Genomic DNA, 19,456 nt, shown 5'->3' on the forward strand with positions numbered 1-19,456 from the left:
AACGCCTCATAGATTATTTTCAGCTGTTTATTGCTGCTGTCATATTCATAGATTCCCTTATAAAAATGTCCTTCTGTCATAGAGCCTGGCTGAGGGCACACTATGGACAAAAATCACGTTTAGTGTTGATTGTTTCTGAGAAAACTAAAAATATAGTTCTTTCATCATATTTAGTAGAACAGTATGACTCCAGATGGGTGATTTTTGCCTTGCCAGGGATCATAAACTCACAAACAGATATTGTCACTGTCTGTAGTGAGGCATAATAAAAGGGGGCAGGAAAAATGTACTCTGACATAGAGATTTTGGAGAAAGAAGACCTAGAATCAACTCTATATCTGAAAAGCTTTTACAAATAAGGCAAACATCCCTGACCCTACAGGTACAATCTTTTGCTTAAGATTATAAAATGCCAGTGGATTACTAAGGGTTTCATTTTTCCTTACAAAGATAGCAAGACTAAAAAGTGATGCACACACAGATTTCTTCCTGAAGGTTCGTGCAAATTGAATCTCCTTACTTGAGTTAACCAAGTACCCCTGAAACAAGATACCTTTATCTTAGATCCTAAATATCAAAAGAAGTGGTTAAATCAATTTCTAAAATCATCTATCTGTAGCATACATTCACATAATTATCCAACAACTGTTAGAAACCTATAGCTTTGTATTACAGGTCAGGAAATTACTGTTTCCAGTTTGGGAAAACCCATCCGTGTATCCATTGCTAAATGCTATTGACAGAAACCTACACAAAATGATATTCCAATTCCACATGGCATTGCTGGGCTATGATTTGCATGCATGACTTTAGGGAACCATCCTGTTTGCTCTTTCGATTAAAATGCTTTATTTTTTAGACTCAAATTGCAATGCAGTCTCAAAGAAACCCCTACCCCATTCAGAGAAGCAGCTGCCTAATCAACCACTTCCATTTCAGATTCTTTTTTTAAAATTTTTATTTATTTTTACTGATATATAATCCCTTTCAGATTCTTAACTGAACTACTTGTATCTACGTTTTACTCCAATGACACTGAATATTCATTTGGGTGGACAGGATAGGATGTCAGCCAACTACAAAGGCCCATCAAGAAGACCTTGATAACGAATCAGAGGACTGGGGATCTGAGAAGGGTCTTAGAGAGCATTTAGTCCAGGTCTGGAGAATTTCAGAATAGTTGCCACCAGCCTTTCTATCCATTGCAGACATTGCTAATAGATCATGACAAAGTTATCTGCTGAGCCCAGACAAGGCCACAGATTTTTTTTTTTTTAAATCTGCTTTCCAGGTACCCACTACTGATCAACTGGAGTTGACATAAGAGATTAAACCTATTTGCTACTCTGATATAGTTCCATGTCCTTATTTTACAGAGGAAATGGAAGCATGGAAAGGAAAGCAACATTACAAGAGTCATGCAACAGAATTAATTGCAAGCTTATAAATGCAGTTGCAGGAGATGGGGTTAGCATAGATAACACAACCTGATCCTCACCATTCTTTGTTCATTTTGTGGTGAACCACAATATCAAAACTATGACATTATTACACTAAGTATTTGGATAAGGACAATTACGGCACCATTATCAGCATTTACTGAGCACTCAATTTCATGCCTGGTATTTTCCAAGCATAATACTTAATTTTCTCTAAGTCTTACAGTAACCAAAACATGTAGGTATTGTACTGCCACATTACATACGAAGACACAGACCGCTTAGGTCATTTGCTCAACGTCACACCACTAGTAAATGGTGGAGTGGGAATCTGGATGCAAGTCTTCCAAAGGCCAACACCCAAGCACTTCTCAGGACCTGACAGGTTCGAAGAATTCAGAGTTAGGATCCTTTCCTGGCACTGCCAACACTTACCTTAAAGCATGGCAGGGAAAAGAAACCCAACCACCAACCAGTAGGACACTGCCAGAGCTCTGGTCCCACCAAAACCAGAAGGACAGCTGAAGGAGCCAAGGCAAAATGGGGAAATAAGAACCCTTTCATCATCTATGGCTCTGCTGGGCTGGAAAAGACAGTCTCCGAATGAGAGGGGAAGAAACTCAGTCACACTCTCTTGAAAGTATTTGAGAAAAATGAGAAATTCAGAGTCTAGATTAAGATGCTAGCCATTAAGTATTTCCCATTGAAATACAAATTAATCCACAGAAGACGAGAAAAGTTATGAGGGCCCCAGAAATTAGGAATACTGCTCAAGGATAGCTAAGTCTCCAGGAGGAATATCTACTATCTAAAGCAGACGTGCAGTCTTGGCAACATGGTAAAACCCTGTTTCTACAAAAAATGCAAAAATCAATCAGATGTGGTGGTGCATGCCTATGATCCCAGCTACATGGGAGCCTGAGGAGGGAGGATTGCTTGAGTTCCGGAGATTAAGGCTGCGGTGATTCACTCCAGTCACTGCACTCCAGTCTGAGTGACTGAGTGAGATCCTGTCTCAAAAAAAAAAAAATGCAAAACAAACAGAGCAGAGGTGTGACCTTGAAACAGATGAGTGGGGTGTCAAGGACGAGATCAATAGTCTGCACTGCCCATCCTATGCTGATATGCCTTCCACTGAGACACTGAGTTTAAAAAAAAATCAGAGAGAAATCACCCTTTCTTGTATGTAGTGTATCTCAGGACATTTAACTTCTACAATACCTCCCATTGAGACCCCACTGTCTTCATTCATTAAAGATGAAGACTGTCTACAATGTAGCATATAGTAAGATGTTCTCCTTTTCCAAGTATTAAGGATAAAGGAGTGAACAAGAAATATAAAATATCTGTCCCATGAAACTTAACATCTAGCAGAGGGAGAAGATAAAGAAATACAAATCATATCAGGTGGTGAACAAGCAGATGTGAGGAGGAGAAAACACTGGGGATATGGAGGAGGAAGAGTTTTTATTTTACAGGTGGTGATCAGGAAGGTCCCTGCTGAGAAAATACTTGAGCAGAGACCTGAAGGAAATGATGGATCCAGTGGTGAAGGTATCTGGAGGAAAAATGTCCCATGGAAAAGGCATGGCAGGTGCAAAGGCCCTGAGGTAGCAGCAAGGTTGGTGTGATTGAAGAACAAGGAGGCAGTGTGGCTGTGGTTGAATGGGTAAAGGGGAAGTAGAAGGAGCTGAGGTTAGAGAGTAATAGGGGTCAAATCATGTAGGACTTACAGGTTGTGGCAGGTGCTTTTAGGATAACTCTCAATGATTCCTGCCTCCTGGTACTCATGCCCTCTCCTCGACTGTGGGCTGGACCTAGTGACTTGCTTCAAACAAACAGAATATGGGAAAAGTTATAAGATATCCATTCCAAGATTAAGTTACAAAAAACTCTGGCTTCTATCTTGCTCGCTCTCTCTTGCTTGTCCTGTTCGAAGTGAACTAGCTCACTATGAGCTACCCTATGGAGAAGCCTATGTGGCAAGGAGGTAAGAGAGGTCTCTGACCAACAATGAGTGAGGAACAGAGTCTCTCTGCCTAACAAGCCACAAGGAGCTAACTGAATCCTGCTAATGATCTCATGAGTGAGTGACGGTGAAAGCATTTCCTCTCTTGAGCCTTCAGATGAGTCTGCAACCCTCAACAACACTTTCATTTTAGCCTCATGGAAGATCCCGAGCCAGAGGACTCAGCTAAGCTGCACCCAGAGTCCTGACTCACAGATGCTGTATAATAGTAAATGTTGGTAGCTACAAGGTCTATAGCTTTAAGGCATTAAGCTTTGGCATAAGATAACTAATACCTGGACTTCTGTGAGAATTTTGGCTTTTAATTCTGAGTAAATTAGGAAGTTGACAGAGAGTTTTGGATAGAAGAATGATGTGATATTACCTATGTTTAACATGATTTCTGTGGCTCCTATGAAGAATAAAATGAAGGGGCGAAGGTTGGGAGAAGACAGGGGAAGCGGAAGAAACTGCTGCATCTACAACAATCCATGGCAGAGATGAAAGTGGAGCGGCCCACTGAGGGAGCAGTGGAAGTGCTGAAAAGTGGTCAGACTCTGTACATAACTGAAAGAAATAACAGGATTTATAGGCAGATTGGTTGTAGGTAGGAGGAAAAGGAAAGAGTCAAGAATGACTTCTAGATCCTGATTCAAAGCCAGGCACAGGGGCGCATGCATGTAGTTCCAGCTGCTCAAGAGGCTGAGGCAGGGGGATCACTCGAGCCCAGGAGTTCAAGACCAGTCTGGGGAACAACGCGTGACCCCATCTCTTAAAAAAAAAAAAAGACGATGACGGCGGCGGAGGAGGAGGAGATGGGGAGGGGAGATGGAGGGGGAAGAAGAAGAGGAAGAAGAGAAAAAGAAGAAGAGGAAGAAGATCTTGATTCAAACAAATTGTAAAAAGTAAATAGCATTTTTGAGACAACTAGAATTTACATTCTGACTAGGTAACAGATTTAGGAATTATTATTTTTAGGTACAGTAATTGTATTGCTATATTAAAATACAAAGAAGTCCTTATCGTTTAAAGACGTAGGCTGACATATTTATGAATGAAACAATGTAATGACTAAGATTTGATTTAAAATAATATGGGAGGGGTGGTTGTGGATTAGCAAATTGAAGGACACAGTGGCCAAGGGTTGATGGCTACTGGGATTGGGCACGAGATATGTGGAATTTCATTATATTTTTTTTCTGTCTACTTTTGAGTACATTCAATATTATCCATGATGACATGCATTTTTTAAAAAAGAAATGAATGACTCCAAAGTTTTTGGACTAATTAGATAATGAGAATTATTGAGTTGGATTTTAAATTATCAGGGCTATGGAGAAAAGGTAGAGGGGGAGGGTGTGAATGCAATCAGGACTTCAGCCTGGAATCTATTGAATTTGATAGACCTATTAGTGAAAGAGTAAAGACACTGAATAAGCAAGTGTGGTCAAAGTAAGAGAAGTCTAGCTTGGGAATCACCAGTTTATGAATAGTGTTCAAAGCCTTGAGAGTAAATGCGAGCACAGGTGGAGAACCCTGGGGCCCTCCAGCATTTATTAGTCAGGGAGATGAGTGAATCAGCAAACGAGACCTAGGAGGGTTGGACAGTGAGGTCAGCTAAGAACCAAGTAAAGGAAGACTTCAAGGAGAAAGTGATCAACATGGTGAAGCACTGCTAATAGGCTAAGACAAAAGAACAATGGAAGTTACTGAAATTACTGGTGATCTTTATGAGGAATATTTCCTTGCAGAGTGGGTTCCAGAGAAAATGGGAAACAGCAAGGAAGAGGAGCATATAGCATAAAAGAATGAGTAATGCATCACACAAATAAAATAATGTAGCAAAATACTTTTCACTTAAAAACCTGACTACATCACATAAAATCTGAAAGTTGGTGGAAGAATAGTAAAGCATATACTATGACCATACACTATGTTTTCATTCTGAAATTTTATTTTGAAAGACAATTACCTACTACCATCTGCCTGAGCTGTGTCATGTATAACTGTGTATTTTGGCCTCAAGGTGAGAATGACATTCAGACATTTATCCTAACTTCATGCAGATCTTCTCACCCAGAAGAGAACCCAGGAGTTCTTGGTAAGTGCAAACTTTGGGAGACGTTGGGAATAAAAAGCCTTTGATCAGCACTGTCCCTTTCCCACCAGAGACTGATCAAAGCATTTTCCTCAAGCAAGAAAGTCCATGTACTGGACTTTCAGTCAAGTCAAAGGGTTTAGCCAGGGGTGTCCAATCTTTTGGCTTCCGTGGGCCACACTGGAAGAAGAAGAATTGTCTTCTTCAACACGTTGATCATTTTCTCCTTGAAGTCTCCCTTGACTTGGTTCTCAGCTGACCTCACTGTCCAACCCTCCTAGGTCTCATTTGCTGATTCACTCATCTCCCTGACTTGTAAATGTTGGAGGGCCCCAGGGTTCCCCACCTGGGCCGCACATAAAATACACTAACACTAATGATAGCTGATGAGCTAACACACACACACACACACAAATAAAAACTCATAATGTTTTAAGAAAGTTTATGAATTTGTGCTGAGCTACATTTGAAGCTGCACAGCCCGCGGGCCACAAGTTGGACAAGCTTGGACTCTTCTGCTGCAGATTCTGCTCATGCCCGTCCCTTTCTTCCCAGGCGAGGGAAATTCATGGCAGCTTGTCTATCCTCTGTGGGCCCTTTACTTAGCATGAGTCATATATATTCTAGTCTTAACTGAGATCAAAATCCCAACAAGGTCACTAGGAGATTTGCTTGGATAAAGGCGGTTAAATAAATCCCCAAATCTCTCATGAGCCATGTTGGGAAAAAAAAAGAATCCCATAAACTGTTTTCCACCAAAGCATGTGAGGGCATTTTCAATGTTCCACCAAGCATTATGCTGATTGCACTGTTCAGAGATTTATAAGCTAGAGTGAAGATTAACTAAATCACTGTCTTGACTTATAATGAAAACATATATTTTTAGAAAGCTTAGGATCTTTGATTGGAATTTCTGTATAACCACATAGACAAAAACATTAGGCACAACCAATGGACAACCTCTGATACATGAAGCTCTGTCTTCAGCATCCACTTACATAACCTCTGATTTAAATATCTACTTCATTTGTATAGAAACATGTTGAAAAAGGTGAGTGAACAAATCAGCCTTTTTTGTTGTTCTTTTAAATAGACAGTGTGACATATTTTCATGTGAAGTTGGGTTTGGCAGGCTTTTTCTGTAAAGGAGCAGGTAGAGGACATTTTTGGCTTCGTAGTTTCCATGGTCTCTACCCCTCCATCTACTCAGCTCTGCCATTTTAGCAAGAAGGTATTCACAGACAATATGGGCATGGCTGCATTTCAATACCACTTTGCCTACAAAAACAGGCACTGGAAAGCTCACAAGATTTTTCGCTTTTTCTTTTTTGTTTTGAGATAGGGTGTCAGTCTGTCACCCAGGGCTGAAGTGCAATGGCATGATCTCAGCTCACTGCAGCCTCGACCTTCCTGGCTCAAGCTATCCTCCCACTTTAGCTTCCTGAGTAACTGGGACTATAGGTGCCTGCCAGGCTGCCCAGCTAATTTTTGTATTTTTTTGTAGAGGTGGTGTTTCACCATGTTGCCCAGGCTGGTCTCGAACTCCTAGGTTCAAGCAATCCACCTGACTCAGCCTCCCAAAGCACTGGGATTACAGGCGTGAGCCACCACACCCAGCCTGACAAGGTATTTATACCCAGAATATATGAACAACTCTTACAGCTCAACAATATGAAGACAACCTAATTTAATTTAAATATGGGCAAAGGATCTGAATAGACCTTTCTGTAAAGAAAATATACACATGGCAAGTAATCACATGAAAAGATGCTCGGTCATTAGGGAAATGGAAATCACTTCACACCCACTAGGATGGCTAACATAAAAAAGGACAGATGGTAAGTATTAGAAAGGATGCAGAAAAATTGGAATGTTCATACGTTGCTGGTGGTGTTGTAAAACGGTGCAAGCGCTTTGGAAAACAGTTTTGCAGTTCTTCAAAATACCAAACGTAGAGTTACCATATGACCCAATAATTCTACTTTTAGTTGTGTACCCAAGAGAATATAAAAACATAGGTCTGCAAAAAAACATGTACATGGATGCTTGTATCAACATTACTAACAGCTAAAAAAGCATCCATCAACTTATGAATGGATATGCTAAATGTTGTCTATTCATACAAGGGAATATTATATGGCAATTTAAAAATGAAGTACTGATACAGGCTACAACGTGGATGGATCATAAAAACATTAAGTGAAGGAAGCTGGTCACAAAAGGGCACATATTATATGATTCCATTTATCTGGAATGTCCAAAAATAGACAAATCCATAGAGAAAGTACATGAGTGGTTTCCTAGAGCTGTAGTTTGTGAACCTCAGCTCTGAGGCACAGGTATGTGAAAGTGTGAGTTTCAAAGTTTTAATACAGAACATGTCAAGATACTATTAATATAATCTTCCAATATGCAAGTTTTCAGAAAAAATAACATAAAATAGGAAACAGCACTGACTAGTGAGCAGTAATGGGCGTAACATATGGTAATTCCTAATGAAGGGAGCGACAATAATTTAGCAGCTAATGATTATTGCCCACCCATATGTAAGCGTTTACAAAAAAATTTTATATACATAAAAACTTATTTATTTCTCTCAACGGGAATCAGAGGCTTCCCCAAAAGCAAGACTGAATCTGGGTATAAGACATATTCCAATATTGGTTAATTCCTTTCCTTTTCTCTCATGGTAAAATACATGTCCACCTTTAAAAAATGAGGTTGTTAGAAATCCAACCTCAGCACCAAACAACCTCCACTTACACATGTGAAAAGGAAGGCACAGGGGCAAGGCCTGGGGAAGGGGATGGCCTGTGTTCACTCATAAATACTCAGCTCACACTGTCTTTAATGTTCACATCCCACCATGACCTCTAAAAGAAGTGGCTTAACTTGCCGATTTAGAACACACAAGCAGGTATGAGGATGTGTCGCCCCAAAATTCTGCGGCTCATTTTTGAGTGGAGGGCACGCTGGGGCTTTTGAGGAGTTTAGAAAGGGACAGTAACTCTTGGGCGCAAGTGTCCTGGAGAGTGAGCACAGAGGATCCAGTTTCTCAAAACCCTGGGCTATTTTTATTCCTGGGGCAATAATCCTCAACATGCCCTTGTCACTGGCTACTCTGCGGTATGCAGAGCAGCTGCTCTAATGTCCAGCTCTCACTCTCAAACTCTGCTGCAGACTTTAAAAAAAGCGTGACCTATAGCTACCTCACTAACCTCGCTAACTATAAAGTTTGCTGTTGTCAGCCCTACTGGCTTAGACCTGCTTCTGTCCCTGCATAGTATTCATTTGTTAGCTTAATAAAAATGTCAAACACACACATAAAAAGTCCCACCTCATAGCTGACATTCAGAGCAAAGATGTGCCTTGGGTTTCCCACTTTTCCCTGGGTCAGCTACCCACCTACTCATCAGCTCTGGTTGTAGATCCTGGTAACTACCCCCAAAACCCAAGAAACTCATTCAGGTCTCATAGCACCCACGTGGAACATGGACACATGGATGAGGAATCTCATTCTAGGTTACTGGAGGCGTTAGTTCCCACTGCCTAGAATGCTCTTCCTATATATCTTTGCATGATGACTGCAGTCTGCATCTCATGATTAAGACTTCCATTCTTGTCACCTCATCAGGGAGGCCTTCTCGAACCACCCCACAACCTGGAAAGGCACTGCCCTACCACATACCATGTGCACATGGCTGTGTACTTCTTCTCCCCTCTGCCACTGCCAACCATATTTCATCTCTTAATCCTGCTCCATTTTCTAGAGTGTTCGCCACTACTAGAAATCCTTCTCCTTCCTTCCTTCCTTCCTTCCTTCCTTCCTTCCTTCCTTCCTTCCTTCCTTCCTTCCTTCCTTCCTCCCTCCCTCCCTCTCTCCTTCCTTCCTTCCTTGTTCCTTCCTTCCTCCCTCCCTCCCACCCTTTCATTTCTTCACTTCTTCTCTCTCATTCCTGCAATACTTGTCTGTATCTGCCACACAAATGGAAGCTCTCCACTGGCAGCAACCTGGCCATGCTCAGCATTCTCAGAGGGTGCTGCAGCATTTGTGTGGAACAATCCTTCATTGGGAAGCTGTCATCCCAGTCTCTGGACATTGATGCCAACAGTGCCCTTGTCATCAATTGACAATCCCCCAATGCCCTCCACAGTGCCTTCTGGGGTACTTGTTCACAGCTGTATCCTCAGTGCTAGGAACATTGCAGGTGCAATATATATATTTATTGAATGAGTTAATTAAAAATAAAGAAATGAATCAAGACTGTTAGTCTACAAGGGAAAACACTGAATTCGAAAGCACTGAGTTGAAGTTTACCTGTCAGTTTAACTCAACAGTTCTCAATCTCAGCACTACTGACACGTGAACCAGATAATTCTTTGTTGTGGAGGCTGTCCTGTGCTTTGCAAGATGTTTAGCACCATTCCTGACCTCTACCCACTAGATGCCAGGAGCACCCTCCTAACCGGTGATGCCAATCAGAAATGGGTTTTGATGGTGCCAAATGTCCTCCGGGGGCAAAACCGCCCCTGGTTGGAAACTACTGGTTTAATCAGTAAGTTTTCATTTTTGCCAAAATAAAATAGTTCCCTTGCTCAGATATTTAAAACTAGAGGTTTATCCAGGCCGACTTGATACACACTTTCTGACATACTAGTTAACTCCTACATACCAAATATGTGAGATCCCACCAAAGGAATGTTGACAAGTTAAATTTTTGCCTAGAACACTTTGCCAGCATTATTCACCTAACTCTAATGAAGGGTCCATAGTAAATACTGCATTCAGATTAAATACCACATACTTGGCAACAGTTAATGATCACTGATGTTAATCAATCCCTTTCCTAATTAGCTGGTTAAATGGGATCTTCCCCTTCATTACACTGCCCTGAATTATGCAAATGAGACCACATAGCCCACATTTTCAAATTTCCCCAATAACAGATCTAGTGTTCTGTGTTTCTTGCAAATCAACTCCCAAACTTACTAAAATTCATTGAATTTTATAAATTTAAAAAAGTATATGGCTGTTTAAAAAGAGCAGTTTCTGTAAGAAACCAGTGTCTATGGTGTCTATACTCCTTTTTTTCTGCTGATGTAATCAGATTAGCTATTCTAAGCATCACCTTAGATGCCTCAACCTCAGAAAAGACATCTACTGATGCAGAGATTACTGGTCCAACAAGTTTGCTTTTGGGATGGGACACAAAACAATTTTCTATTCCTTAAAATATTCATATTGATCAATATAATATTACTATAGTATGGACTGGAGTTTTAGCTACTGAGTAATTATCTGTCTTAGAGTTTTAGCCAAGTACTATGTTTCCACTATCCGGTAAATAAATAGGTACCTACATATGGGAGGTGAAAATGAAGCCCGTCTTCCTTGAATCATTTATTTATCCAATATCTCTCCCACATGGACCGTATGTTAGCCCTTGTACTTGGCACTTGGAATAAAAAGATAATTGGGTCTTTGCCCTCAAAGAGTTCAAAACTATCTAAGAAATCAAAATGAAACATTTTTAGGAGCAATTTTAGATTTTGGTATGTTAAAAGGTACACTTTAAAGCAAGTGCACATAACTCAGATTTCATTATTGAATATTTTAAACATCTCTAGAAGTCTGAAATCGTTAACAAATATTGGGATTGGGTATTTTGTGTCTGTCAGAGAGAGGGTCTAGAAGATAAACAGGGAAGTCAGACAAACAATTTGGGAAGGGGAAGAAGTCTCCTGCAGGGCCACACCTTCCTTCTTGCTTCAATTCTGCCTCCCTGCATTTCTTCTTACCAGGTCATTTCTACCCTGATATGGTAGATGCAGTGCCTATGACTGTTGGACTAGTGGGCTGGGTCTCTCTAGGGAGAACAAAGTAAAGAATCACTACCACGAGCAGCGTAGTTTATAAAACTCAAATCAACAATAAGTTAAGGCAAAATAGGTTTTGCCCTTTCTCCTCTGTTGTGTGTGCTGTCTTCGCTTTCTACCTTCCACCCTCTGCCATAAGATGACACAGCACGAAGGCTCTTGTCAGATGTGGACACCTGGATCTTGGGGCTCGCAGCCTCCAAAGCTATAAGAAATAAATTTCTTTTCTGTATAAATTACCCATTCTGTGGGAGAAAATTTTTGCAAACTAAGCATCTGACAAATGTCTAATGTCCAGTATCTATAAGGAACTTAAACAAACTTACAAGAAAAAAACAAATAGCCCCATTAAAAAGTGGGCAAAGGACATGAATAGACACTTCTCAGAAGACACACGTGGCTCACAAGCATATGAAAAAAAGCTCAATATCACTGATCATTAGAGAAATGCAAATCAAAACCACAATGAGATACCATCTCACACCAGTCAGAATGGTTATTACTAAAATGTCAAAAAATAACAGATGCTGGTGAAGTTGTAGAGAAAAAGGAATGCTTACACACTGTTGGTGGGAGTGTAAATTAGTTCAGCCATTGTAGAAAACAGTGTTGCGATTCCTTAAAGAGCTGGAAACAGAACTACCATCCCGCTCAGCAATCCCATTACTGGGTATATACCCGAAGGAATGTAAATCTTTCTATTATAAAGACACCTCCATGTGTATGTTCACTGCAGCACTATTCATAACAGCAAAGACATGGAATCAGCCTAAATGCCCATCAATGATAGACTGGATAAAGAAAATGTGGTACATATATACCATGGAATACTACACAGCCATAAAAAAGAATGAGATCATGTCCTTTGCGGCAACTTGGATAGAACTGCAGGCCATTATCCTTAGCAAACTAATGCAGGAACAGAAAACCAACTGCTGCATGTTCTCACCCATAAGTGGGAGCTAAATGATGAGAATACACGTACACAGAGAGGGGAACAACACACACTAGGGCCGAATGGAGGGTGGAGGGTGGGAGGAGGGAGTGGATCGGGAAAAATAACTAATGGGTACTAGGCTTAACAGCTGTGCAATAAAATAATCTGTACAACAAGCCCCCATAACACAGTTTGCCTATGTAACAAACCTGCGCATGTACCCGTGAACTTAAAAATTAAATTAAAAAAATTACTCATTCTGTGGTATATAACAAAACAAAATGGACTAAGACACTGGTTATTATTTCTTTATAGCTAGAGTGCCTGGCAAAAGCAGGGGCTCAGGAAATATTTATTTATCGAATGAATGAATATGCCACCAACTTTCAGATAAAAACGGGTTATCCTAAATTCTAGCATTTTTATTCTTCTTTCTTATCCAATAATTTTCTTGTTTGTTTCCTCATTTTATCCCTGAATTGACACAGGGGAAGGCAGGGGAGGTAATAATCCCAAGCCTATTTTAGATAGACTTTTAGAGACCCAAGACCACACATTTTGCAAGTTGTAGAGTGAGTGATAAACTGTGTGGACCTTACAGTCCAAGATCTGCATTTCCAGTCACAATAATATAATGGATGAGGGACCTGACACAACAGAAGGTTCCAGGGCTAGGACGAGACTTGGTAGGCCAAAGGGAGAGTCCCACCACTTCTTCCTGTGCAGTGGGAAAGCAATTAAGAAAATGCAGCGCTCTGGTGGCAGCTGGAGAGTTGGCAGGCTTCTCAAGAGAAGGACTGTAAGCAATGTCATAGGCCGGGAAGATGGATGGGGCCCATTTATGCACCAAGGCTGGTGTACAAATGGAATCTTGCCCAGTCTGACTGGCCTTTCTTCAAAGGTGTCATTGACAGATGAGTATCTAAATGTTTTTGTTTAAAAAAGAAAACACAGAAAAAGAAAGAAGAGAATAAAACAAAAAAAAACAAAAAAACAAAACAAAAAAACCTCTTTCTACCCCAGACATACACAGCCAATGAACATGAGATGACCAGGTCAGGCCTGGGAGTGAGGCTGGCCTTTCCAAGGAGTCCTCGATAATTATTTGCATAGTTGTACACCTCTTCTTTCAGAGGAGTTCCACTTTAACACAAGGATTTCATTGAAACCTAACATTCCTGCAAGTCGGCTGTCTCCCATCTGCTGTTGGGACACATTGATGGGAGAAAAGCCTGCTCACATATTCATCTTCATCTGCCAAAACAAGGCTTCTTCCCCAATTAAAATGGCCTTTTTAATTTTAGAGTGGTAAACAGTGTCTACTTAATTTGAGGAAAATACACAGAGGAAAGTTACCAAACCTAACTTCGGTAACTTTGTGACATGATGGTTGAGCCAGGGTCAGGAAAACTTGGGGCGGGGGTGCTGAAGAGGCCACTCTGTTTTTGGAGACAGAGAGGTCTTCTTGAGGTCACTGCCTTCGTGGGGCTGCATCCACAGCAGGCTTCAACATCAAAACCAAGCAATTCTGTTTTATCTTATGTCTATCAAACAAAGTTTGAAAAAGCTTAATAATCACCAATTCTAAAAGGTAAGGACTAAATACAGTTCTTTAAATGACCTTGCTTCTTGGCCTTGCTCTGTAATTGTCTTCTGAAAATGGGGACCATTTGGCATACACAGAGAAGCAGTAAATAGGAGGGTGCCTTCTCCACCCACTCAAGGTGGACCAAACTGTGTCTCGTGACCTGCCTGTGGTCTATGGCCGGCGATGAAACTCGACAATAGACTGGCATAGCATTTGGAAAGTGTGCTTTCTTCTCTAGACTGGATACACGGTGTTCAGGCTCAGACCACGTTTCACCCATACTCAGTCAAATAGGCATTTATGAAATGTAAGGCATTTGGAAACATGTGAGCATAGTTTGTAAACTTGGACAGTGGTGGCTGGTACAGGCACAGTGACCTTAGGGCTCATCCTTCATGATGACTAAACTAGAAACCCAAAGAAAGGGCTTTAAAAAGAAATTGCAAACAGACGACCAGATATTCTGGCCAGACCATGTCTTTGACAGCTGCTGCATGTGGCCTCAGCTCCCGGGAGATAACATGCCTTCAGAATTAGCTCGCTGGACCAGCCTGGAGGTAAGCAAGTCTGACCTCTTTTAAGCATAAATAAATCTTGTTGAGTTAAATGATCCTGTCTCCCACTTTCCTCAAGGAACATGAGACATTAAGTGACAAAATCTGAAGACAGCAACTGTGAATCCTCAGAGCCCGTATCTCCTGGCTGATTAAGAATAGGTCTGTTTAATTCAAGACGAGCCACAGGTCAGATACATAAGGCTGTCATCCTTGCCATACCCAGTAACTCAGGAATAACCAGGGCAACTATCCCCAGATCTTTCAACCCTACAAAAAAAAATATACATAGGCCAAGTCAGAAATAAAGTGGGGGGGGGGGGAGGAGTAGTATTTCCTCGCCAAAGAACAACCACTTCAAACGGGTCTCCTCCATCTGCTCCATTTGCACTCCTTCCCACAAATATTCAGTATGTGAAGACACAGAAGTAGATGTTCAAAGTCATCCTAAAGTACAACTTATTGAGGGAGACTGCTGGAAAACAAAAATCGCTCTCTTTAGTAAACCCAGCCAATACCAGGACGGTGCTTGGAGCATATCATCCACCCATCAACCAACAGCTCCAAAGTGATCAGAATAAACCATGTGCCAGACACACCCTCAGACCTTGTTTTTGTATCAGCATTTGTCTTCAAAGAGGGCTTTTTGGTAGTTGCCAGCCCTTTAGGCCAAATGCCACCAATGAAAGCCCCTGGCCATCCACAGACAACTGCTGACACTCCTAAAAAGTGAGAGAAATGGAAAAAGCCAGAAACAGGACTTCTTCGACAATTTGAGACTCTCAGTCATGTAATATTTTGGCTTTCCCCTGGTCCCAAACCCAGCACCTGCAGATACAGCTAACTCTAATTCCCTAGGGGGATTAGGGGGATGAAAATCTCGGTCTCTCTAGAGAAGGGCACATTTCAGTTTGTGTTTGCCTAAAACAAACCTGCAATTTCCTTGTATGCCCACTGTCATCCTAATGACACAGAAGCTGGAGATCTGGAGTTTACTTTGAATGAACATGCTACCTACCATCGAGAAATTCTCCTCGGCACGTACTGACAATTTCTTACTGGCTCAGTTTAAGGATAGAAACCCTGGGAAAGTTTTCTGTTTTCACATCAACCACCACCAGCTGTCAGAGTCTTGGTTTGAAGGAGATGACACCAAGCTGAGAAGGAAGTAATTTAAAATTGTTTTCTCCTTTGAAAACCTTTTTTGGAGGATAAGCGTGCTACGTAGAAGCAGCCCACTGGCCAGATGAATGGACACCATGCTTACTTTGTCTTCATGGATTGAATCCATTATTTACCTGCCACCACAGGAGATTTCCGTTCATCCAGGAGCTGGATGGATGTACTCGCGGTCACCACATTGCTTTTATTGACTGGTCCTGTAAAAAGAAAAAACACCACAACAAAAATGAAGATAATTACAGTGTACACGTTAAGAGAGTAATCATATCGGTCCACAGTCACCAATTCTGCAAATTGTTTCGGGGCTCGGTCCCAGGCCCCAGAGTCTTCTGGGGTGTGGATGTCCTGCCTACGCTGCCAGGCCATGAGTGCAGTGCTGCGAGTCCTCCCAGCTGAAGGAACCAGCGAGCGGAGTTATGACCACCAGTGCACTGGGGAACATCCAGCCTCTTCACATCGAAACCATTGACCACCATCGAGGGACCACATTTTTTGGTAATCTGTGGTTTCAAATTGCAGTGTTTACTTGTGTCAGTGGTCATATTTACACTGCCTGTCTAAATATAGCCATGAAGAGATGTATGAGGGCTTTGAAATTATTTTACGAGTTGGCGACTTTAGCTCTGATTCATTGGTTAAATCTTTACTGATCTATAAAACTGTAATTTCGAATTTTGAGCCCAGTTTTTCTGGGCAAAATTATTCTAAACAGTGATAGAGCTAGGGCATAATCTTCACTCCAAACTATTATTATTCTGGCAACAATATGGCATTAGTATTAAGAGATTTTCAATTACCAGCAATGGTTCCAATATCCATGAATTAAAAGATACTGAGCACAAATTCTGAATGCCTGGAGTTAATAATTTAGTCCAAGGCCCACCTGCTAAAAGGTGCTCAATGAATGTGAGTTGGATGAAATCCAATTGAATTGAGAAGCAGGGAAAAGTCAAACCTGAATTTGAATACACTTATGACCAAAGCAATGAGAAATTTTCTCCTGGCCCAAGTTTAAGCAGCAATAAAAACCAGTTTCTTTTCTAGTTTGCACAGGTATTCAATACATAGTAGACAAAATTGGAGAGAGCTCAACCACAGAGACTTGTAGTTGGTGATTTTTAAGATTTTCCCTGACTCTAAGGGGATTATGAAATGTCCTAAGATGTTACGTCATCTGTAACTTTGTCATGAACAAGGTAAAACTCACTTCATTATACCATTACATTGAAAGTTTGGTGAAAATCCCAGTTACCCAAAACCAATCCAACAACAGCTTTAGTTAACTCGATGATTCCAGAATCAGAAGAACAGCAAGCTAACTTCTATTTTTTTCTTTAGAGGACTGTAAAAAGGAAGTCTTAAGAGATTGCATGATAGAAGACAATGTTATTATTCATAGGTCTGCAGCAGAATGAAAAAGTTCACTGTCTCTTGATATTTTCAGCAATAAAGTATGGTGCAGACAAGCATAAAGAAAGAGCTTCAGGCCAGGTATGGTCCTAGCACTTTGGGAATCCCAGGAGGGTGGCTCACTTTAGGTCAGCAGTTAGAGACCAGTGTGGCCAACATGGTGAAAAACCATCTCTACTAAAAATACAAAAATTAGTTGTATATGGTAATGGGTGCCTGTAATTCCAGCTACTCAGGAGCCTGAAGCAGGAGAATTGCTTGAACCCAGAAGGCAGAGGTTGCAGTGAGTCAAGAGCATGCCACTGCACACCAACCTGGGTGACAGAGCAAGACTCTGTCTCAAAAAAAGACAGAAAGACAGAGAGACAGACAGAAAGAAAGAAAGAGAGAGTGAGAAAAAAAAGAGAAAGAAACAAAGAAAGAAAGAAAAAGAAAGAGCTTCAGACACCTGGAAATTTATATCTCAGAAAGCACACATAACTACAGGCAGGCATACATACAGGTCTGTTAGCAAAGGAAAACAGACCGAAAGAATCTTAGACCTGAAAAGAATCTAAGAGATAAATGTAGTCTGAAATCCCAACCAGCAAAGAACCTAATCAATAATATTCAGTCTCTCCTTAAATATGCCCATTGATGAGGGACTGTCTTCCTAATGAGTCCACTCAACCAATTATATGAGCACTCTTTGTTTTCTACAAATTTCAAAAGCACCCTTTCTGAAAACATTTTCAGTCATGGAAATGAGAAAGCACCAAGCCTTAGGGAGGGGGATTGGGCACAAACACTGGAGAACTTCCCTTAGGATTGAGTTAGGAGTATTTGTAAAAGATTAATATGAAAGGAACTGATATATGTAAAATATAACTACAGACTGAACTTTCCAGAGCAACCCAAGTTTACAGAACTAGGTTTCATTCATCTCTCAAGTTTCTGCAATAAGCAGTATAGAGTGAGCACCCAAAATACCAGATGCATGAGGCAAGGAAAAAAAAAATGAGGAAAACTTAAGCATTTCCAGTATGCTTTGCTTCTAAAACTGGTTGAAATAAGATAGCATTCAGTTCTTTTTGGAGGCAGGTAACTTTAATTTTTTATACTATTATATCATAAACTCTTAGGACTGAAAAACCAATCAGCTACATGCCTCTCATTGGTGACTGCAGGCTCCTGTCAAGAGAGCACATGGTTATACAAAGTCAGTCCTTAGTCCGGCATATCAATTTAAATCAATTCAGTTCAAATGGGGAACAGTGAAGACATTCATACAGCCAACAGACACATGAAAAAATGCTCATCATCACTGGCCATCAGAGAAATGCAAATCAAAACCACAATGAGATACCATCTCACACCAGTTAGAATGGCGATCATTAAAAAGTCAGGAAACAACGTGCTGAAGAGGATGTGGAGAAATAGGAACACTTTTACACTGTTGGTGGGATTGTAAACTAGTTCAACCATTATGGAAAACAGTATGGCGATTCCTCAAGGATCTAGAACTAGATGTACCATATGACCCAGCCATCCCATTACGGGGTATATACCCAAAGGATTATAAATCATGCTGCTATAAAGACACATGCACACGTATGTTTATTGCGGCACTATTCACAATAGCAAAGACTTGGAATCAACCCAAATGTCCATCAGTGACAGACGGGATTAAGAAAATGTGGCACATATACACCATGGAACACTATGCAGCCATAAAAAAGGATGAGTTTGTGTCCTTTGTAGGGACATGGATGCAGCTAGAAACCATCATTCTTAGCAAACTATCACAAGAACAGAAAACCAAACACCGCATGTTCTCACTCATAGGTGGGAACTGAACAATGAGATCACTTGGACTCGGGAAGGGGAACATCACACACCGGGGCCTATCATGGGGAGGGGGGTGGGGAGAGGGATTGCATTGGGAGTTATACCTGATGTAAATGATGAGTTGATGGGTGCTGACGAGTTGTTGGGTGCAGCACACCAACATGGCACAAGTATACATATGTAATAAACCTGCACGTTATGCACATGTACCCTAGAACTTAAAGTATAATAATAAAAAATAAAAATAAAAACAAAAACAAAAACAAAAAACAAATGGGTAACAGTGGACCTCTACAGGGATGTGACTCACTGAAGGTTCTGGCAAGGGATGCTCGAATTTTCTCTAAGTGGGGCCATGACAACATTTAAAAAAATTGACTGACAAGTTTGTATTAAAATCCCATAGGGTGCAAAACATCAGCCCTCCTTTCTGAAATACATTTACGTAATTTGGTAAAGGAAAAACCTTCCTTTTCTTTGAGGCTATTAGGCTTACGGAACAGGTCACTGGTTCAGGGCTGACCCAATATTCAGCA

At 40.9% G+C, this 19,456-nt stretch overlaps 1 protein-coding gene across 1 annotated transcript in view; it reads right to left on the reverse strand.

Moving 5' to 3' along the window:
- CACNA2D3 (calcium channel, voltage-dependent, alpha 2/delta subunit 3) overlaps positions 1 to 19,456 on the reverse strand; it is an 801,189-nt gene that overhangs the window by 155,441 nt on the left and 626,292 nt on the right. Inside the window, exon 26 of the mRNA XM_011986171.1 lies at positions 15,800 to 15,880. Coding sequence (XP_011841561.1) covers positions 15,800 to 15,880 — 81 coding nt within the window. The remainder of the gene's footprint in view (positions 1 to 15,799; positions 15,881 to 19,456) is intronic.

Source organism: Mandrillus leucophaeus, unplaced genomic scaffold, assembly GCF_000951045.1.
Source record: "Mandrillus leucophaeus isolate KB7577 unplaced genomic scaffold, Mleu.le_1.0 Scaffold296, whole genome shotgun sequence".
NCBI classification, from domain to species: domain Eukaryota; kingdom Metazoa; phylum Chordata; class Mammalia; order Primates; family Cercopithecidae; genus Mandrillus; species Mandrillus leucophaeus.